Raw genomic sequence first — 24,070 nt, forward strand, 5'->3', positions numbered from 1 at the left:
CTTAAATAACATAATACAGAATTTGCATTTGCAGCTGTACTAGTGGTTGTGTGTTGCTTTTTTGTCGCAGAACGAAAAAAAAAAAAATGAGGCCAGTGATTGCTTCACATTTTTATGTACTATAATTTCCATGGCGACATGCATATCACATTCCTAAACTTAACCTAAACTATTAAAACTAATTCTTAAAATATCTGATATTCTGATTCTCAAAAATGTGTATGTATTTTATTGTTTAAACACTTTATAATGATATGCTATTGGTCTATAATGGGAAATGCAAATGCAGTTCAGAATTTGAGTTGAAGGATTTACAACACGTAAATTCGTCCACTTTTCCCGAAAGACATGAAAGTAAGGGGTCAGTGAACTGGGAAATCAATAGAGTAAACATTACAATTACATACACAGTGTATATCTGATATCAATAAAACACATTGTCAAATTGCATTTGAAAGGATATGTATTATTCAGATACCAGCAAATGTTTGCAATCCTTTCTTGCGATCCAATGGGGATTCTGATCACCATATAAGGCAGAAATATATTTATATGTGATACTAAAGGTTACTTATGCTAACCATTGTGATAATAAAAACACGTATGTTTATGGAAAATACCAGAGACTGATTGGAGAATGTAGACAAAACATATATTCAATTCAATTCAATTCACATTTATTTGTAGGGCTTTTCACAATACATATCATTTCAAAGCAGCTTTACAGAGAATGCATGTCAACATTACAATTTAAAGAATGCAGTTAGCAAATAATGTAATAATTTAGGCAATTAATTTACAATCATTGTTAACAGTTTAACTGAAGGTAGAAGCAATGAGCTCCTGGAAAAATGAATTACATATTAACAATAATTAGGATATATATATATGTAATTATAATTGCGTTTTTATTTGGTTTCATGTTTTACCTGTCTCTTCCCTACACCTTTGTTAATACCGGACTAATGCTTCTGCATATATGTCAAATAAAAACATGCACTCCAATTAACTCATATCACTCATAACTTCTGTTTTCTTCTCAAGGGCTTCCTCTGTTGCTTTTGCTGAAACGATAACAGTATAGTAGGACATGAGAGATCACTTAAACCTCCTCAGATTGTTTAATTTTGTGGAAAAATAATAGAAATCCTCACTCTTTCTAAAGAAATGTGACATAAACATATTTTATCAGTATTTTTCTAAATGTATAAGCCTTTGGACTTAAAAGCTATTATGGAGTTGTTTTGTGCATTTCCTGTGATTCCAAATAAATAGAAGCAGGTGTAACCAAATAGTTATGTTGTTCAATTTTTATGTCAAATGGTAAATACCAGTTTGATTCAGCATGACTTGATGTGCACTCCTGACACAAAATAATAAATTACTGTCACTGTGACTTGTTTTTGTTATTGTAAAACACTGGTCAAATGTCGAAGCTGGAATCTTAAGTTTTCACCTAAAGACCAAACGTTCACCTGTAATGTTTTGTGATTTAGCTTGTTTTTAGCCAGCTGGTGAAATGGTGGAGTTGTGTGACGTTATTACATGGAGGCATGTTAAGGGCAAGTTTTAGGGTAGCGCTACGGGACTACTGGCCTGACAGTGGAAAGGTAACTTGATTTTGGCCTCAGTGCTTGGCCACGCCTGGCACGTTATTAGCCCTGGCTCACACTGGCCCAACAGTGGAAAAGCGGTTATTGTTGCACTCAAGAAAGTGTGAAAATGGAAGTCATTTTCTCAGTTGTTTTTGTTCAATCTGACAAGAGAAACTGAAGAATCAGGATAAATACCAAGTCCACCAAAGAGGGGTTCAGTGAATTTGGTGTTATATGTGTGCAAGTGTGTGAGTGTGTGTGTGTCAGAAACACTGTAGAAGGACAGAGTGCCAGCTGACCAGTCCATATATACTCCTACTCTATTAGAGGGAGGTGACGGGGGAGGTATGTAATTGCTCTTATTGTTGTGCCAGGCACAAAATCTGTCATAGGAGTAGTCCAGACTCCAAGACTTTTCATTGCATCCAAACTCACAGTCATAACTCTCGCCTTTTCTGCTAATTCCTTTATATGCCACTGATATAAAAGTGCCCCTCCCACTCCATTCAGCCTTCCCAGTAACAGCGTCCAGTCAGACTCTCCCGACACAGAACCTGAAAACATTCAATCAAATCTCTCTAAATGAGCAGGGTATGGCTGATTTTCTTTTATATATGTCACCCTCGTGTTGTCTTCAGACAGAAGTAAACAAGTATTTGCTGTGTTTGGATCCAGTGTGAGATCACAGGCATCTGAACAAAACAACAGCGATTAGAACCTAAAACTGCATGTGAATGTATGTCTGTAAAAAAGAAAGTAGCAAAAATTACTTACATTTCTGTAGTCCTGGAGTGATTCTGAAATGTTCGTTATGGGTCAGACTAAAGGAACACACAAAGGGTCATGTTGAATGAGAAAATTGCTTTTTTAGCAAGCATCTATCTATCTATCTATCTATCTATCTATCTATCTATCTATCTATCTATCTATCTATCTATCTATCTATCTATCTATCTATCTATCTATCTATCTATCTATCTGTCTGTCTGTCTGTCTGTCTGTCTGTCTGTCTATCTATCTATCTATCTATCTATCTACATAAGGCATATTGCAGAGATAATGCTAGTTTGCAAAAACTGCATGAAAAAGAAATAGCAGACTAAAGTAAATTCCAAATGGCTTTGTAACTTTTATGACTAATATGTCCACCATAGTCCTTATACTGTACTTTTTTTTTTTTTTTTTTTTTTTTTTTTGCTTATGCTCAACATACTTGAGCTTTTCCAGTGTGCAATTTGGATCATTGAGTTTCTCATTGAGTAGCTTGACTGATTTTCCAGGGTGGTTGTAGCTCAGATCCAGCTCTTTCAGGTGTAAAGTTGACCTCAGGGCTGAAGCCAGATAACAACAGCCGACCTCTGTCGCCATACAGCCAGATAATCTACAAAAACAAAGTAATATGATTTTGAATTGGGCACCAATATTTCCTCTATGCCCTGGTTATGACCTTTAACTGTTTTGACCCTGACCTTGTAACTTGCTTTAGATTTTATATTTGTGTTCAATTTGTGTCTGCTTTTGAGTCCAAAAAAAATAAATGTTTTTCGATACTTCTACATACCTCAATATCTCCAGGGGACAGTTTGTTGTCTTCAGTGCATCAGAGATCAGCTTCACTCCTGAATCATGTAGGTCATTGTTGCTCAGGTCCAGCTCTCTTAGGAGGAACTTTGAAGATTTCAGAGCTGAAGTTACAATTGCACAGCATTGACCAGTGAGATTACAGTCAGCAAGTCTGAAAGACAATGAAATAGAATTTTAGGAGGTAATAAATTCATATTATGACTCTGCAACTTGTATTGATATTTCAGTATTAGAGTTCAAGTGCCTACTGTTTTTACTGTTTCTTTATTACTATTTCTTAAACACAGTGTCTATGATGGTACCTGTTGGTTGGTCTTCCATAATGGTTCCTTTTTATAGATTTATTTGTCATTTTCAATATTCATTCTGGATGATTTTAGATTTCTTGCTTTTAGCTTTAGTGTAGACATCCCAGGAAGCATGCAAGTGGGGGGACTGCTCATTTTACTTATTTAACGAAAGATTTTTGTGCAAATATTGTTTATACCTGTCTTACTTATTGCATTGATTTCCACATATAACTTTTTTTTAAGTCCTCTTTCTGAGCACTGGTTTGCTAAGCTAAACAGCCAATCAGAGTGATCTGTCAGTCTATGATGATGGGAGTCTCAGCAGCCCAACTTTAGGGTCTCCAACCCAAAGCCTCTACAGCAGTGTTTACAAACCTATGCCTGGTGGCACATTAACATTACACATTTTAGGCTGTACTCACTCTAGATGCTCTGAACAGTGCCCGAGTGCGTTTGACCCTCAAAGCCTGGTTCGTTTGACTAGTGTGATGGCACAGTTCGTTTAGCCGGCCCTGGCCCGCTTGGAAGAGGTGGGCCAGAGCACAGTTCAGTTGGGCTCAAGTGCGCTTTGCATGCAGTGTGAGCGCTAACCGTGCCAGAGCATGGAACAGCTGCTACTTTTGTGTGCAGTACTGTCATCATTACGACAGCAAACATCTTTTTTACTACTCTGATAGTACACTTATCAATTCATGTAATTAATTCGAGTGTATTTGGGTTTATAATGGGTCTGCTTCTCACCTTTGAGAAGGAATTGTAGTTTGTGAGTAAATTTGCAAATTCCTCCATTAAAGCTGCCTATGTAATAATCCACTGATACGTGCAAATGAAAATTGTTGCGCGGCATGAATGATAATATATACAGTGTTGGGCACGTTACTTTAAAAAAGTAATTAGTTATAGTTACTAGTAACTTCTCAGAAATAGTAACAGGAGTTAGTAACTGAGTTACATCATTAAAAAAGTAACTAATTACCAGGGAAAGTAACTATTGCGTTACTTTAAAAAAAAATAAAAATAAAAATATGCCAAATAAATTGAATGCCCCCAATATTACATATAAGTCTAAGAATAAATTATTCTTGATGCGACTCCTGACTCATGATCCGCTCTTGCTCACGACATGAAATTTCTCTGTACTGTGTTGGTAGCCATTAAAGAAAACGTAGTTTCATATTTATGTTTAAATAGTCCTATGTTATGTTTTAAATCCATTTATTCGATTATGAAAAGTGAACAGCGTGAGTAAGATGCATCATAAGATGTGCAAATATATCGGGAGACATGGAGTGGGTCAGACATGATTTTAAACACTTCATTAAGTTTTGTTTTATAGAAAGCCTCTATTTAAAGTGAATTTCGTTTTGTAAAAATTGTATCTTAATTTTAATCAATGTTTCATCAACCAATTGCTTGGATTTAATATATAACAAGCAAATATAGCAGACAATAAAATCATGACATGGAGGCGCGGGCGTGATCACTGGCGCGTGAACTGGAGCGCGTCTTATAGGCTAAATGAACCGAAACTCAGAGGCTGCTTGCCTTGCAGACATGAGAAATATATCTATAGAATGCTTGAAATATCTACTTTAACGAAAATGAAGTAATTAAACACGAAAAGAAAGAGGCTACTCTGATTATGTAGCCTAATCCGAATGAAATGTGCGTTATCTCTCTAGGCGCGTCCATATGAGCAGATGATCAGCAATGAGAATCAGCAATGTCAACTTCATCTTTGCAGCCAACACTGATTCAGAAAACATTACTTTATTAATAAACAATTAAAATGTCTCCTTGCTGTTTTTGTCACACTCATAATCATTACTTTTGCCGGTTCTTTATGGCAATTATGCGTGCCCTTGAGTGCTATATAGCCTATATTATGTAAACGCTCCTTATTATGGTTTATTCTCTCCAGTATTTAAGAAATTAAATTAATATAAATGTGATTAGTCAACTAATAGCTTAAATGAACAACTACTAGTCGACTAGAAAAAAACTCATTTCACATATTTTCGATCAAGCATCAAAAAGGGTATTCTAGTTTGAGCTCGCGCTTCGCGCGCATGCTCTGACAGACACACACACAGCGCATCATACATTATTATCAGTTTAAAATTATATTTGTGTATGACTAACCGCAGCACACACCAGAGAAAAAAAACTTTGCAGGTCCTATGTGAGAGAGAGCTTACTCGGATGAAAACCGCTTCAGTGAGCTCAATTATAGTAACGCAGCATTTTTTTTGTCAGTAACGCTAACGGCGTTTAACGGAGAAAAAGTAATAGTTTGATTACTGTTACTGAAAAAAGTAACGGCGTTAGGAATGCGCGTTATTTATAACGCCGTTATTCCCATCACTGAATATATATTAGGCAGTATTTTATTCGTTTCTTCCTGTTTTATTCCATTCAAAAGGTTGCATCGTATATGACGTAAGCATGCTCTGGCCTGAAACGGTAAGGGCAATGTGAGTGCAGGCCAGCGGGGAAGTGGGGAGGGGGGACAATTGTGTGTGTGTGTGTGTGTGTGTGTGTGTGTATGCAGGTTAATTTTCTTACTGACTGTTTGAATGTATTGTGCTCAAGATTTAATTATATTGTTTTAATATATGAATAAATATATGAATACATTTTAATTTTGTTGCTACTTGTTCATTCAGTTGATCAGTAGTTTCTTCCCATGCAGCCTTTCTCTCTGATTTTGTTTATGGTAGCTGCAGTACTTTTTATCAGTCCTTCCAGGATTTTGTGGGATTTTTTTCTGATTTTTGCAGCCTAAAATGACTGAATTTCAAAATATTAAAATATTGGCAAATATTGCCGCAAACTTTTCTCAAAATTTGCGGCAATATTTGCGCCATTTCTTGTTGTTTTGCAGTGAAAATATACCACAGACAACATTCTTTTAACATTGTTACTACTTTTCTGACCTCGAGAACCATTGAGAGCCAGCTAACATTTGAGGGCCTGACCTTGCCATTAAGTTCTAAGGTGGTACCAGCCCCTGATTTGGCAGTGCTGTGAGGGCTGACAGAAAAGCACTGAGCTTGAGTTGAGATGCAGTTAATATTAACTTTTATTTTATTATTATATTTAATAAATATTAAAATTATATATTAGGGTATGAAAAAGGGAATAAGGGCTCTTCTGTAGGATCTACTACAGTGGTAATTCACTGCCATTTTATTTCTAAATAAGTGTTTGCTTTCCTAAATCATGAAACTTTTAGTTTTACAAATGGGGACAAACTATTAAGGATGAACAAATAATGTTTTGCACATCACATTAAAAATAACATTCAAATTGGGCAATATTTAAAGCTTTGAAGTGCTGGGAAAAGTTGTGTGAAGCACTTAGGGTTGTAGGCTACGTTACACTTAGCCTACACTTTGTGTTCATTGCACAATGTTTCTCATGGTTTCCAGATTACACAGCACTGCAAATAAAGCACTTGAATTCACCACAGGATTAATTACATTGCTGTGAAATCTTGTGAGAAGCATTCAAATTCGTTGCAGAATCCTCTGTTAAACCACAGATATCAGATCAAACAGTTTTCACGTTGGCACTGTTTGATCTGATATCTGTGGTCTGATATCTGCAATGAATTCTGCGCTTTCTTCCCAGCACTGTGTAACAATGGTGTCGTTGTGTGATTGAGATCAGCATGCTGCTTTGAATTCTTGACGCGTTGTCTATTATACGAGTTGACTAAATGCATGTTGTGATGATGTCACGGGATGTGTCTAAGCCCAAAATCTGCGGCAATTAAGAAAAAATGCAAGCTCCTCCAAATATTGCGGAGTTTGCTTGATTTTGCGATAAATTTGGCGACTATCTACCTATTGCAATACAATATTGTCACACTATAGCAGCGCTCTCCCACATATTTTGCTATTGTAACTGCGCTTATTTCCGTCATTGGAATAAGTTGCAGTGGGTGGTAATAGACAAGAAATGTACAGTTTTCTACCATCTTGCTGATAATGTTTCTTTAGTCGCTCGGCAACCCTACAGCCTGAACCCCTGTAGGAGTTCCACCCTTACATAACCAATTGGACCTCATCTACACATGCTATTGCCCCACTGATAATACACTTGTTACTCCACTACACACCTTGGACCACTTCCTCTTCACTCTTAACTTCAACCTGTCTCCTGACACAACACACGCTTCTGCACAAGTCACTTTTCAGCATAACCTACACTTAATCTCTCCCCCACACATACATATATATGTGATTTACGGGGACTCTCCATAGGCATAATGGTTTTTATACTGTACAAACCATATTCTATCCCCCAACACTAACCCTACCCCTAAACCTACCCATCACAGAAAACTTTTGCCATTTTTTTTTTAAATTAAAAAACGTCTCAGGTTACGTATGTAACCATGGTTCCCTGAGAACAGGGAACGAGACTCTGTGTTGAAGAACGCATTGGGGAACCGTCACGTGACCCAGGTGTCGAAAGCACTATCCAACAACTCCAATTCCTATTGGTCGGCGACAGCCTATGACGTCATACGGCGCAACCCGGATGTATAAAGGGAGCGCCTGGAGAGACAGTCTCTATCTTATCGTCTTGAGGGACTGTTCTGAAGGCAGGCAACCTGAAGCATGGCAAAGGAACGCAGAGTCTCATTCCCTGTTCTCAGGGAACCATGGTTACATACGTAACCTGAGACGTTCCCTTTCAAAAGGGAACTCCACTCTGCGTTGAAGGACGCATTGGGGAACGATATACCCACGCCGCCATGCTGGAGGGGAGTGCCTGCCAAAATATGGCTGAGGCAAAGGCCTCAAAGCAGTTCTCAAACTGCCCAGCAACTCCCCCTCGGGTCACACCAGGCTGTCAGTGACAGCATTCCCTTTGGCCAACAGCCCAAGCTGAACTTCCCAAAGGCTTCTATCTTTCTCTTCTAGCAAATAGACCCTAGAGAAAACGCTAAGGCGTCTAGAACCCAATTTTCTTGTAGGAAAAGTGGTCCCTTTAAGGGAATGTGGCCAAGGACCCAAAGGGAACCTCGGCCAGTCACTCACGAGGGGAGCAGACCCTCATTGCCACCAGGGAGGCCGACCTGGTCTTCTCAGGGAACAGACTCAGTTCAGGCCAACCCTGTCTGAATACAGAGCCTCTAAAACGCATTCTTCAGGAAGATAGTAGGTAAGAGTGACTGCAGAAAGGCAGAAACCAGCTCAGACCCACGCGTAGAGACGGGCATCCTGGAGAGCAGAACTCAGCTGAGTGCTATGAACCCTCATATCGAGGGGAGATAATCCGCTCAACCTAGGATCTACCCAGTGCTTAATTAACGCACTGAGGAGGCTGTGCGCTGAAAACCCTGAAAAGGGGAGCACAAACCAGCCTGGGGCTGACGCTTAAGACGGGGCCTGATCAAGGCCGAACCATCATAATCAGCTTAGGGAGCTAAGCACTATTACAAACCCCAAGGGGAAGCGCAGAGCTCACCTAACGGGTAGACTATGCCAAGAGCACATACTCATGGAGGCCCGAGAGGGGCTACAACATGATAACAGTTCTATATACATAAAGACAGAAGTAAACTTCAGAAAGAGGCCTGTTTCTGGTAAAGCCATTCTGAACATCTGTCTAAGCCGGCGGCAGACAGACAACTTCCATGGCAGCAATAGAAAGCTGCACAGTGCTCTTATGATAATCCACCCAACACAATCCGACGAGCAGTGTACTCAGTAAAAGCACCTTTTACTCTTTAAGCAAGAGGAGTACAGCGTACGCCAACGCGTATTAAGGAAGGCCTGGAAGGCCTATAACCTCAACAGACACGTGGCATCAGCTCGTGGCAGTGTTTAGGTCCCAAGCCTGGTAAACAGCCCGCAAAAGAGGGGGTTGAATCTACCACTTGGGCCCCTGGCCAACGAAAGTGTATAGAAATAGTTCTCAGAGAGAAATACACCTAAACAAACACTAGTGTATCCAAAAAAGGCGGCCCGCAGGCTTAGCATCCTTCAGGACACACGGCGTAAGTCTCGTGGCCGTTTCCAGGAGCACAAAGATCCAACCTAAGCGCTTGGTGGCTCTTAGCTCAACTAGAATCATCGACTCAGAGGCAACAATAGGTTAAACCAAACCTCAGTAAGGTTTCACTACTGACATCTCATCCAGAGCCGCACAGAAAAACACAATCTGTGCCAACGTGCAAACTAAAAAGGAGGCCTGAAGTGGCCTGCCGATCCAGTGACACGTGGCTTCAGCTCGTGAATTCCCAGGGAACCAAGCTTACAGGGAACCAGCTCTAACCCACTAACTATGGGAAGCCAACTGCTACCTGTGCTAGGCTACACTTTCCAAACAGGCAAAGTACCCTAAGTTCTTGTGACAATACAACCAACATGGTCTAAGGGAGGCTAATTAAGCCTACTACCTCAAACAAACATGCTGCAGGGCCTGAAGCAGTGTAATAATAAAACAGTATGTGAGCAAACTGATATCCATTAAACAGTCAATATGAAATTATTGCAAACTAGAAGGAGGCTGAACAATCCAGCCTACAATCACCGTTATATGCAATATAGCTGATAAACAGATAACTGAAAGGGAGCTGACAGATACGAACTTTTCTCAAAAAGTGATCTAGCTACCCTGAGTATGCAATCCGACAAGCGATGCACTCGGTAACACGGGGAAAGGGTTCACCGAACACTTAAATAGTGGCCGCTTTTCTTTCTAAAAGGGCCTGCTATATATAAGCGGGTGCCAATCTGTGGCAGCATATTAAGCTCACATACAAACTAAACATTCCAACAGGCAATGTACCCTAAACATGTGACTAAAGGGAACCAAACAAAGCCAACGTGGTCTAAGGGAGGCTATACGGCCTACTAACTCAAACAAACACATGGCAGGGCCTGTGGTAGTGTACATATGTGAGCAAACCATGATCAGTTAATCAGCATGACAACTGCTAACTAGAAGGAGGCTAAATATCATAAAGCCTACAATCTGAGTTATATGCAATATAACCGCTAACAAGATCACCAGGGAGCTAAAATAGATACCAACTTTCCTCAAAAAGTGGTCCTAACTACCCTGAGTATGCAATCCAACAGGTGATGCACTCAGTGACACAAATACACCTCTTAACTGGGGAATATGTAGTCACCATCCTCTCAAATAGAGGCCGCTTTACAGCAAAAAGGGCCTACTATTAACACTCTCGGGTCGGCGGTAACCCCGGCGTGATCACCGTGTTTTTTTTCTAACCAGTGTGAAAGAGACTCAAAATACTCCGTCAATGTTGCACATACAATTAAGAGCTATACACCATTTTAATCTGTAGAACATCTTCTTTTATTTGTGTACACTCAGAGTAAAAACAAAATGTTGTGCTTTTTGTAAAATAAAGAAAACTAACATGATGTGTGATCTCTCCTCTCCCTCTGAACGAAGTCCAATCTGATAGTTCTCAGAAAATGAACTGTAACTTAGTGAATACTAATCACAAAAAAATTAGACTTGTGTCTAAACAAACATTGAAATGTCAGGTTTTAAATCGTGTAAGTCAAATCGAAAACAAACCTTCTGTGTTTATGTAATCTGTATGAAAAGAGAGCCATGTCAGAAGTCTGTGATTCAGCTCATTATCCACTAATGCGGCCACGCCCACGGAGCCAGCGCTATTCAGAGGCAAATTCAGTCAATACATGCATTCATCGTCTCAATCGTGTATTTATTGTCTTGAAAAGTGTTTTGAATAGCCATAGTTAGCGATCTCTGGCCTCTGTTAGTTCAGTTATTTCCTGGATTGCCTATTCTTCTTTAGCATTGGCATTTGTGGACTAAAAGTGCACAGAGGGCCCTCCGGGTGCAAGTAGCTATGAATTGAAAATACAGTATCCAGCGCTCATAGTAATGACAATAAATCCTGAATAAATTTTACTCCTCTCTATAGAAAATTGACATAAACATGAGAATCCATCAATATTTCTCCAAATGTGCATGCTTTTAAGCTAAAAGCCTATATGAAATGCCATAGAGGTTACATAACTGTTCAGACACTTTGTATCATAGAAATGCATTATATTTTAAAGAATATAATAGAATACCATTATTTTAAATTGTAATAATATTTCACAGTATTGTTGTTTTTTTTGTATGTTTGATTTACATTATGATGAGCTTGAGACATGATCAACAGAGGGTTTTTTCACAGCCTACCTGACTGAAAGGCCTCATTATTTATGCAGGTCATTATGCTCTTTATCTGATTCTTTTGTCTTCTGAGGTGATAATCATCCATTATTCATGATTATTCATGCCTCCACGCATACTGTGTTTCTTGACCAAAGATGTTTTAGAAAATTTAAATCTCTCTATTGTTTTATATGAAGGAGTAGGCAGCATAATTTTTACATAATTCTGAAGCAAAAACTCTAGTCTACAACCTCCAATACCCAAAAGTCTTGTGAACACAGATTTAATATATATTTTTTGGCTTTATTTCAGTGACTTAAGTTTTTTGTTTTTTCAATAACCACGCATAAACGTTATTCCTTCAAAAATACAAACATGTATATACATGTTCCTCACGTATTATTGTAGCCTAGTTTGTGCTGAACACAGTGTAATGACACTTTTTCCATTAATATGTTTATGAACAACTGAAAAAAGCACAAATGTCAGGGCATGTCAAAACTTCTCCAGGGCCCCAAAAATCCTCAGACCCCTGAGGGTTAAGAGAACAGGTGATAACCTGTGGCAGCATAAGTAAGCTCACATATATATATGTAGGGCAAAAATCTAGAACTCAAAGTAACATAAAACTTTGAAGTACATGCTATTTAAAAGGAAAAACATTCCCATACAGATCCTCAAATCTGTTCTAAGCCTAGAAGACGAAAGGCTAAAAACTAGCATCGTCCAATCAAACTTGATAAATACAGATATCAAGTGGCTCAGAGGAATTCATTTCCCTTAGCATGAAAGTTCTAGGAAGTGGGGCCTAGCAAAAACCTGCATAACTTATCTACGCAAAGATAAGGGCCTACCACCTGAGAGACAGCATCAGGGAGTCAAAACAGTCTACGACCTAGCTGTTAATCTCACAATTGCGCCTACATAAGCAAGGGGATAATGGCATACGGCCTAACAACTCCCTCGGGAGGAGGCCAGAACTAGGAACTATACAACCTAATCAGGGATAGTAAACATAAGGTTATGTAAATAACAAACCAAAGCTAGCTCTAGCCTAGCCGCTAAGCTACGGGCCTTCTTACAAGGCCACAAGCCTAGTGAAGCCCGGGCTTCACCTCCAAATCTCATGGATAAGAGAAAGAAAGTGAAGCTCACAAGCAAACAATGTCAGGCGGCCGATTAAGGCCGACCTAAACATCTACATATTAGCTGAAGTGACAAGTACTATCAACTTCAGTTTGCCTAATTTTCCTGACTACATGCTCAGAAAACTATACAGCATGCAACGTCAACTGGCGGCCCGCGGGCCAAATCCGGCCCGCCAGAGATTTCCATCCGGCCCCCAGAATAATACTGAATTCAGGAATAGCCTTGTAAGAGGAAAAAGTTTAGGGCTGGTCCGAATACCATTTTTTGAGCTTCGGTAGTAATGAACATCGACTATTTGAAGCTTCGGAGAGAGGGGCTGAACATATTTTTCTCTCTAATAAAGGCAGGAATCTGTGTCTGTATGTCCGTTTGCATTTTTATTATTTCGAGAACCGTTCATCCAATCGACTTCACAAGGGAGTGCAGTGTCGCATTTGGTGCAATATAGATGGGCACGCGAGACGCGACACATTCAGAATTAATAAACTTTTAGTAAACTACAGTCAGAACAGCGCGAGCGGGAAGCGGCGCACCTCACGCGGGCAGGGCTTATGCTCCGAGAACGGACACTGCACTAGTGATATAAAACGCACACACACAGGTCTGTTAAATTAAGCAATACTTTTAAGGTAGTCTAATATTTTTCTGACTAATAAATTGGCACAGTAAGGGTAGATTTAAATAAAGAAAAACGAAATTTAAATAAAGAAAAACGAAATTAAGTTAAATTAAAAACGAGATTAATTTAGATTGATAATAACGGGTAAAAATGCTAATACATTTTGTTTCTATTATTCTATTTTCCACAATGTCAAAGCAACAAAACACAAGCTCAGACATGCACTTCGGTCCATACAAACTCCGCTGTTCTGCGCTCTAGCACTAGAACTGCCATGACGGTCAAAATGACCGTTTTGAAATGTATATGTACAATAACTTTGTTGAATAAAAAAATATAATCTTGCTGGTTTGTGACTTTTCCTAAAAGTGTTTCTATTTTTACTTACAATAGATTTTATATAAATTACATAAAAGGCAAAAAAAATATGAGCATTTCTACCTATTAAAGCCATAACGGTCATATTGACCGCTCTAAATCTCGCGCGATTCTATTGTTCTTTCCCGGAGTTTATTGTCTCTGTCAGCATCTCCAGTACTATTAGCATATGCTCATTTGATTATAAATACAAATTCTTGCTGAGAGCGGAGTTCATGGAGGGAAAAAGGGCAGCATCGTAGTTGACACAAGGTCCCAACCAAAAGCAAAATCAACCCCCGCGACTGACACCAAAACGGAGACAGTGCCAGGTGCGGAGAATCTGCAAACAAAATAAAACGCACGACACCTGCTGCAAATGCCACAAACCCGTGTGTGGAAATTGGGCGCGAAGAGCAGAAGTAACTTGTATTGACTGTGAATCTTAAATAGCCGAGCACGATATAGCTATATATTTATTTAATATAAAATTTGTAGCGTAATTGTTTTATGGTTCCAAACTTCGTTCGTGACTCTTTTTAACTTTAGAGCTGCTTGTTTCCAGCTTATGTTCTGTGTTATAATGTATCATAAATGTTGTAACATTTTTTCATAATCAAATAGATCATTTTAAATGTTATTTTGTTGTTCTGAGTTATGTAAATAAATACAGAGAAATACTGAATATGCAATAATTACATTTTACTATGAAATGATGCGAATATTTCTAAATTTATAATAATCATTTTTAACTAAATAAATAATGTACATGTTGGTGTTATTTGTTTTTTTAAAAGATATCCTAACACAGTTAATACATTAATCTCTCATTTGGGCAATTTATTTAGAGATTATAGAGTTTATAATATAGCGGTCAAAATGACCGCTCACGGCTGTTCTAGTAGTTTTGGAATTCTGGCGCTTCTAGTGCTAGCCAGAGAACACTCCCGTTGCTGGAACCATAGACGCGTCGGTTCTATTTCTAGCATGCACGCGTTTTCCGCGTGGCTCGAGCGCGCCTGAGACGTGTGTCTCAGTGTGCAAACTCCAACCTGTTAAATATGGGAGCCGAAATAAAAACGGACACGCCACGCAGCTGAGACGCTCACGCAGCCAGTGTGTCGCCGGCCTTATTCAAGGGGGAATGAGAACCATTTCGCGGGGGATCCCAGGTGTGCAAAAAAAAAAAAAAAAACGAATATTCGAATGTCAAATTTTCAAATCGAATACCAACCCACCGAACGAATATTCGAATATTCGGGTCCGTTCCATATTTATTTATTTTTAAATCTAACGAAAAAAAAAGCCTTCTGAAAAGTAGCTTGTGCCATAGCCTGCCTTCAGTCAAGAATGACGATAAACGCGTTCTCTCATTGAACATCTTTTATTGTTTCACGTGCTCATTTTTTCACAAATGTCAAAATTTTCCTTGCCTGGGATTTGCGCACAATTGCGTGACAGTGATGGACAGCTTGACAGCCTCACAAATATGTAGCCTAAAATATCGCTATCGCCCCCTGGTGGCTTGCTGCAGTACAGGTAATATGTAAAAAATAACATAAATTTGGAATTAGAATTAGAATTAGTATATCACATAATAACATATTAGGATACAATTCAAATTTTATTTTATATTACGAGTATCTGGCCCTTACAGTGTCTGCAGAGAAAAATTCTGGCCCTTGGACAAATATAGTTGATGACCCCTGCTATACAGGAAATAAGGTCTTATTTTAAATGAATAAAATATAGACCCTCCTGCAGCTCAAAAACCAATGCTCCGTTTTACCTAAAAGGATGGAATCTAAGGTTCTTTAAGCTTAAAGATCCTCTTACTATCAAACAGAAACAGCGGGCTGATAGAAACAAAGACTATGGGCCCAGCCATCAGTCTGACCATAAGAAGCATCTGAGCATGACATATGTTTATATATATACATATACACACAGGAGGTGGAAGAAGAAGAGGAGAGAGTAGCTATAAATCGCCCTATATAGCTGGGAGATCGATTACAAACGCAACAGTGTTTACAATCGATCACCCGTCTCACTCGCTCTTCCTCCCCCTCCCGTCTGTCTGGGTTCAGATACAAATCTGAATGGCTAGGGGTTTTTCCATTCCTCACCGATCTCAAACGCAGAGATCAGAACGGAATGGAAAGTATGGAAGCTGCCGTATCATTGGACAGAAAGGAACCCCTTTCTTAACGCGCCTTCCCGGCAGCCGCAGCCCGCCGAGAAGCGCGTCCCAAACACACAGCAGCTCGCATACACCCGCCAGAGGAGCGCTCGCCGCCGGATGCGATGACGTCCAACACGAACGTCATCGTCATCCAGTCGCTCTCGCCAGCCCCAGGGAAGTTGAGAGAATAAAACTTTCTCAAACTTCCCAACGAGCTCATCTGCGAGCCCTATGATTGCAGCCACCGTTAAGCCTTAGCACAAACAGGGGCCAGAACCACCAGGCAGAGAAGAGTGCCAAACGAGAACAGAGTAAACAACAGACAGACACACAGCAGTGCCCTCTGTATGCGTGCTCCTCTCCAGACAGAAAACGCTCAGAAAAATATGTATATCAAGTGTCAAACCCTGGGACACGGATAAACACACTGTCATGAACGTTTGTAAGGTATATATAGAAAACCCTACCGGAGTCTTTTGGTATAGATGCAATCAGACAGAACAGGACCGAAAGACGAAAAAGATAGAGACTGTCTCTCCAGGCGCTCCCTTTATACATCCGGGTCGCACCGTATGACGTCATAGGCTGTCGCCGGCCAATAGGAATTGGAGTTGTTGGATAGTGCTTTCGACACCTGGGTCACGTGACGGTTCCCCAATGCGTTCTTCAACGCAGAGTGGAGTTCCCTTTCGAAAGGGAACACAATTTAGTATGATTTTAAGCCATTTGTTTTAAGAGGACAGGAATACAATATACACATTTGTGTCCTTATAAACCATATATACAAGAACACACACACGTTGTTTTCCCATGTTTTATGGGGACTTTTCATAGAAATAATTATTTTTATACTGAACAAACTGTATATTTTATACCTTAACCCTAAACCTACCTGATGTATTTTAACAACATGATTTGAATATTAGTATTCATGTGTATGTATTTTTTTCTACCACATGTACATTTACTTATATTCAAATACACAAAATCATACAGTATTAACATACTGACAGCATTATGTTATTTACTTATTTATTTAAATTACATTAATACTAATGCAATTCATGTCTGATAAAGGTTGGTTTAAAGCACTTAATTAATGACATTTTCTGATTTTCTGACATATCTAAAGTTAAAACTATTTACGGTTAAGTTGTTAAAGAATTATCCAACTCTTTACTTATGAGCTAATTAACCCCTTTACCAGCACCCCATCACCAGCGGCCTCAGATTATGGTCATTTAACATTCATTGCACATTAAATCCACATTTTTAACGTCATATGGACAAATTGTGTATCATTAAAAAGCAGTGATGGGAATAACGGCGTTATAAATAAACGGCGTTACTAACGTTGTTACTTTTTTCAGTAACGAGTAATCAAACTAATTACTTTTTCTCCCGTTACAACGCCATTACCATTACTGCTTTCTCTCAGCCATAGGACCTGCAAATTTTTTTCTCTGGTACTGGAGTTAGTCATACACAAATATAATTTTAAACTGATAATAATGTACGATGCTCTGTGTGTGTGTGTCAGAGCATGCGAGCTCAAACCGGAAAACCCTTTATGATATGCTGGATTGAAAATATGTGAAATAAGTTATTTCTAGTTGTTCATTTAAGCCATTAGTTGACTAATCACATTTATATTAATTTAATTTCTTAAATCCTGGAGAGAATAAACCATAATAATGAGCGTTTATGTAATATAGGCTATATAGCACTCAAGCGCACACATAAAGCTTGCCATAAAGAACCAGCAAAAGTAATAATTATGAGCAAGACGCACCCTGTAAACAAAACAACCTTCACAAACATGTCTAAGGATTTCGACACAGAGGAAGACTTGCATTTTTTTGCTCAGCCATATTTATTTGAACCCGAATACACAGACGAAGAACTAAGAGCGATGGAAGAAGCTCCTACACAGCAGCAACCGCTGTCACAAGCAGCGTCACTGCGGAGTCGTGAACACGGATTGACAACATACCTGGAAGAGAAGACAATGCTGAATAAAGTCATAGTTTTTGTTATAAATGAGGTTTTAAAATGTAAAAAAATGTATTTTCGATGCTTCAAAAAATTCTAACTAACCCACTGATGTCACATGGACTACTTTGATGATTTTTTTATTACCTCTCTGGACATGGACAGTATACCGTACATACATTTTCAATGGAGGGACAGAAAGCTCTCGGACTAAATCTAAAATATCTTAAACTGTGTTCCGATGATGAACGGAGGTCTTACGGGTTTGAAGTGACATGAGGGTAAGTCATTAATGACATAATTTTCATTTTTGGGTGAACTAACCCTTTAATGAAGTGGTCAAAATCATGTCTGACCCACTTCATGTCTCCCGATATATTGCGCATCTTATGATGCATCTTACTCATGCTCTTCACTTTTCATAATCAAATAAATGAATTTAAAACATAACTTAGGACTATTTAAACATAAATATGAAACTACGTTATCTTTAATGGCTACCAACACGTATTGTACAGTACAGAGAAATTTCATGAAATTTCGAGTGGATCATGAGTCACGAGTCGGATCAAGAATAATTTATTCTTATACTTATATTTAATAATGGGGGCTCAAAAGTTATTTGATTTTTTTTAAAAGTAACACAATAGTTACTTTCCCTGGTAATTAGTTACTTTTATAATGATGTAACTCAGTTTCTAACTCCGTTACTACTTGATAGAAGTAACTAGTAACTATAACTAATTACTTTTTTAAAGTAACGTGCCCAACACTGTTAAAAAGATTGAAGGCTCCAGCTTCGATAATTGACCAACTTGGCTGCAGTGACAGTAATTTCTTAATTTATGTCAGGCATGCAATAATCGGTAACTTATGATATTTTGAATAGAATAAAAACACAGGCCTGGTTTCACGGACAGGGCTTAGGCTAAGCCAGGATTAGGCATTATTTCAATTAGCGCATTTAAGTATCTTTTATAAACATACCCTCGAAAAAACATTACTGATATCCATCTTGAGACAAAGTGTGATGATTAGCTCCATATAAATGCTAAATAAACATATTTCAACAACATTATATTACCAAAATCCATATTAGACCACAATCGGAAGTTAATTCAAACACACAGTGGTGGTTAAAAGTGGGGTTTGGGTAAAAGTGTAATATAATTCTTTTAAATTGTGTTAGCTTGATGCTAATTGTAGTAAATGCACCTACTGTGCCAAAAGCTATTCTATTCCATAAATTAAACTTGTTAAAAGAAATCACACAAGGTACCAAGAATATTCAATTTTTTTATTTCTTCTTCTTCCTTTTTTTTTTTATTTTTTTTAGAAAGACTTCAGATAATAGGTCAAATAATGAATCAGGGATGAAATTGGTGTGGATGGGCAAGCAATGTAATTCCAGAATAAAGGCTAATAATGGCTGAATACAAACAAAAGAAAATGATAAATGAATAACACATATTAAGTCTCATACCGGCAGAGGTGCTAACATTCATCGAAAGAGAACAATAGAATAATGAATGGGCAGTTCTCCACACCATTAGAGTGCAGGGGAGTTATAGGGGCCATAAATAATTTCATTAGCATTTTTATTAGCCTTCTCTAAAAACACGACATTTTTTTAAAGAAAATTATTCATAAAATGCATAGTTTTAGAAATATCATCATTGGATTTGAAATGAAGCACCACCACACTTGTGGCTTCACTTAACTGTGGTTATACAATTTGTTATACCACATCCGCATAATATTTTTATACATTTAAAAATTCTTCATTTTTTTTATTTAATTTTATTTATTTTTTATGTTTGAGCTTATATATCTCCATATTTATAACAGTCTGAGTAATTCTCATTGATTGGTTTGGTTGTGTATATAAGCCCTGTGTTTCTTTCAGTTCTTTGTCAGTTCTCATCATGTTATGTTTGGTTGTTCTGTTCATGTTTTATAGTGCCCTGGGTTATTTGTTTAATAAAACTTAAACTGTTGCGTTTAGATGTTTATTCTCCACCAATAAGCTGGTGTGTGGTGGGCGTTCTGGTGCAATATGACTGCCGTCGCATCATCCTGGGCAGCATTTCCCAAAAGCATCGTAAGCTTAAGTTGATCATAGCTCCATTGCCACCAATGGAGCTACAATCAACTTAGGCTTACAATGCTTTTGGGAAACGCTACCCAGGTGGATGCTGCACATTGGTGGTGGTTGAGGAGATTTCCCCCGTTCCATGTAAAGCACTTTGAGTACCCAGAAAAGTACTATATAAATGCAACCAATTATTATTATTAAACCCTATACTTTTCATTTATATGCAAACAATGGTGACAAAGTCAAATTATTATCTAAGTTATTATCTTAATGGGTCTGTAGCAACTGGACCCTGGACAACAACATTAGAATTTAGGTGTTCAAACCCTGCTTCAGCTATTCTTACCACTGTGCCTTTTAGGGCTGCCCCCTAATAGTCGACTAACCGTTAGTTGACGAGAAGAGGCTTAGTCGACCAAAATTTTATTTGTCGCAAGAAAAAAATCCACAGGAAGTGGCGAAGTCAAGTAGTCTGTGACAGACAGATCTTTAACAGCTGGTCTATGTGGTAAACAGCGCTTGAACGCTGATTAGGCTATGTAGGCATTAAATGCTCTTTATTATGATTTATATGGTTTATTAATAAATGTGTGATTAGTCGACTAATGCTTAAAATGAACGACTACTAGCTGACCAGAAAAATCTTTAGTCGAGGGCAGCCCTATTGCCTTTGCTGAATTGTGTTCAGCAGTGCTGCTAGCAACTACCTTTTCAAATGATAAAACCTTTCAGGGAGGGTAATGTCTCCCTGCAGGCTCTTTGTTGCGCTCTTTATATGTTGTAATATGTACTTAATACTCACAAAGCTTTTTTGCAATTCATCACAGCTGGCATCAGTCTTCTTCTACCGTCCTCCGTTGTGTTGTATTTTTTCAGGTCTAGCTCATCCAGAACCCCCTCTGACATCTGAAGCATGTAGGTGATTGATGAACATTGAGGAGGAGTGAGTTTCTCTGAGTGTTTGTTTGATTCCAGAAACTCCTGAATCTCCTTGCACAGAGACTGATCTTTCATCTCCAGCAGACAGAGGAACAGATTGATGGATCTTTCAGTGGACAGAAATGAGTTGTTCTTAATTGCACTTTTAATGTAGAGTGAAGTTTTCTTGATGCTCTCTGAGCTGTTCTCTGTCTGAGTCAGTAAATCCTGTAAGAGTCTCTGATTGGACTCCAATGAGATGCCCAGCAGGAATCGCAGGAAAAGATCCAACTGGCCATTTTCACTCTCTTGGACTTTATTGAATACTCGTGTATGCAAATTATGTAGTGAGTCAAAAAGTGATTCTCTAGTGTCACATAAATAGCAGTAAACTACATAAAAAGCAGCAAGAAACTCTTGAAAGCTCAGATGAATAAAGCAGTAGACTTTGCTCTGATGAATCACAGATTCCTCCCTAAAGATCTCAGTACATATACCAGAATAATGATGCCTCACATCAGTGACGTCTATGCCACTCTCTCTCAGGTCCTCCTCATAGAACATCACATTGCCCTTCATCAGCTGTTTAAAAGCCAATTCAGAAAGTTTTAAAATCATTTCTCTGTTGGAATGCAGAGGTTTCTCTAGATCTCTCTCTTCATATTTCTGACTCATATTGATCTGAATGAGCAGGAAGTGTACATACATTTCAGTCAGAGTTTGAGGGATTTCTGCACTTAGATCTTCTTTCAGGAGCTTCTGAAGCACAGTGGATACGATCCAGCAGAAGACGGGTATGTGGCACATGATGTGGAGGCTTCTTGCTCTTCTGATGTGTGAGATGATTCTGCTGGCTTGATGTTCATCACTGATTCTCTTCTTGAAATATTCCTCCTTCAGAGGATCACTGAATCCCTGTATCTCTGTCAGATGGTTGATGTATTTGGAGGGGATCTGATTGGCTGCTGCTGGTCTGGAGGTGATCCAGATGAGAGCAGAGGGAAGCAGCTCTCCTTTCATGAGGTTTGACATCAACAAACCCACTGATGATGTCTCAGTCACATCACAAACTTTCTCACTGTCTGATAACATCAGTGGAATTCTGTTTTCATCCAGACCATCAAGGATGAACACAACTTTACACTCCTCATAAATCTTTGAGTCCAGATATTGAAGTTCAGGATGAAAGTCCAGCAGAAGTCTGTGAAGACTGTACTGATTATCTTTAATGAGGTTCAGCTCTCGAAATGGAAGCACAAACATGAAATCTATATCCTGATTGGCTTGACCCTCAGCCCAGTCCAGAATGAATTTCTGCACAGAGACAGTTTTTCCAATTCCAGCGATGCCTTTAGTAAGAACAGTCTTGATTTGGTCTTTCTTCTCACATCCTGGATCAGATGAGGCTTTAAAGATGTCATTGCAGTCGATTGCAGTGTCTTGTGGGTATTGTCTTCTGCCTCTTTTCTCCATGTGTAAAACCTCATGTTCTTCATTCACCCCCTCACTCTCTCCCTGTAACATGCAGAGTTGTGTGTAGATCCTGTTCAGGAGTGTTTCATTCTCTTGTATTTTTATTCCCTCAGATAGGCACTCATACTTGTTCTTCATGATGGTTTTGTGTTGGTCTTTGACTTTCTGAAGAACATCGTCTGATTGGAGAGAATCCTGCTGCAGATAACCAGTCTCCTCAAACAGGGCTGGTTCCACGACAGGACATGTTCTAGATTTATTTCTGTACTGAAGAGAGTCAAAGTCCTCTGATGTAGCAGTAACACACTGTCTGCTTAATCCCTCACCACAGGTGACAGCATCTGTCAGAACCTGCTCATAAACTTCACATCTGGACTGACACCGGATTACATCATCCCTCACCACACTGCAGAAACCCAGGAAAAAGATTTGCCACAATTGTTGTATGCATACAAAAATCCTCAACAAATATAATTCACCAATGCTTACCTTGATTTACTGAATCCTGATTTATCATTAAATTCAATAGGTTATTTAAGAGAACAGTTGCTTTTTATAGAGACACAGCTGACCACATCCCCCTCTTCTTTGACAGAATTTGTGTTTAAGCTCATGAGGTTCTTTCTCGATCCCATTCCTACTAATCCATCATAATTTTCTGTCATGTCTCCACTGTCCTCTGAAAAAGCAAAACGTACCATCTTAAAAAATATTAAAATTTTAAAAAAGGACATATCCTGGCTTAAGAAGCATTTTCAAAAAACAGCCTACAGTATAAAATGATTGATGATAAAATTGTCTCAATTTCCTCTTAGCCATTTTTGAGAAGAAGCCAACAAAGAAACAAGAAAAACTAGTTACACAACAACAATCTGCCATGGTTATGGTTTTCATGTTTTTTGTTGTTGTTGTTGTTGTTGTCGTTGTTTTTTTCCAGGCATTCCGATATATAGTTCTGTATTTTATGCAATCCAAAACTGCTTTCTGTTTAAAGCAGAAACAAACTATGGCAATATCATATTATATGATGACTGAAAGGTAATTTGAAAAGTACAGAATAAACATGTGATGTATGAAAATACAGTGAATTCTTCAATTTTACATCTTTGTTATGAAATTTGATGTGACATATGTCTCACACAGAACAACAGATAAAACAACTCCATCAAAAGCTGTAACCCTGTAGTCAGTTAATAAAAGTCAATTTATATGGTTCTCTCAATTGTTAACATGTTATCATCTCTAAAATGCCCTCGTGAAACAAAAACCTACATGAGTGACGCTACATAAATGATAAAATTTAACTTCAATGTACAATATTTAATGTAAATAATGTGGAGCAAATGTAAAGACAAAATAATGCACTTACCTTGAAATGTGTCACAGCTTTGTAATGTTCGATGCAGTAAAGTATGTCTGCAAGTGTCAGATTCATCTGGTTAAACCAGTTGACTTCAGTTTCGTCCAGAGCTTATACATACGTTGCCTCACTATCTCCTTTTTGCACGCCCCTTTTGAGCCCAAAAGAGGAAAATTACATGCTTGAACTCAAATGGTTGTCTTTCATAAACCCTTTGGAGTATGAGCATAGTTGTGGTATCATTTGAAAGAAGACAAATGGAGCTTTATTTT

The 24,070-nt window shown here is 38.5% G+C and overlaps 1 protein-coding gene across 1 annotated transcript; it reads right to left on the reverse strand.

The window, feature by feature from the left end:
- Positions 1-785: 785 nt before the first annotated feature.
- LOC125253552 (NACHT, LRR and PYD domains-containing protein 3-like) lies at positions 786-24,037 on the reverse strand. Its single transcript, XM_048167566.1, has 7 exons — positions 23,808-24,037; positions 22,928-23,117; positions 20,850-22,844; positions 3,157-3,330; positions 2,809-2,976; positions 2,370-2,416; positions 786-2,287 (listed from the first exon to the last, which is right to left on the reverse strand). The coding sequence occupies exons 3-7, from the start codon at positions 22,574-22,576 to the stop codon at positions 2,160-2,162; spliced, it is 2,244 nt and encodes a 747-aa protein (XP_048023523.1). The 5' UTR covers positions 22,577-22,844; positions 22,928-23,117; positions 23,808-24,037; the 3' UTR covers positions 786-2,159.
- Positions 24,038-24,070: the final 33 nt, after the last annotated feature.

This window comes from Megalobrama amblycephala, linkage group LG18, assembly GCF_018812025.1.
Source record: "Megalobrama amblycephala isolate DHTTF-2021 linkage group LG18, ASM1881202v1, whole genome shotgun sequence".
NCBI lineage: Eukaryota > Metazoa > Chordata > Actinopteri > Cypriniformes > Xenocyprididae > Megalobrama > Megalobrama amblycephala.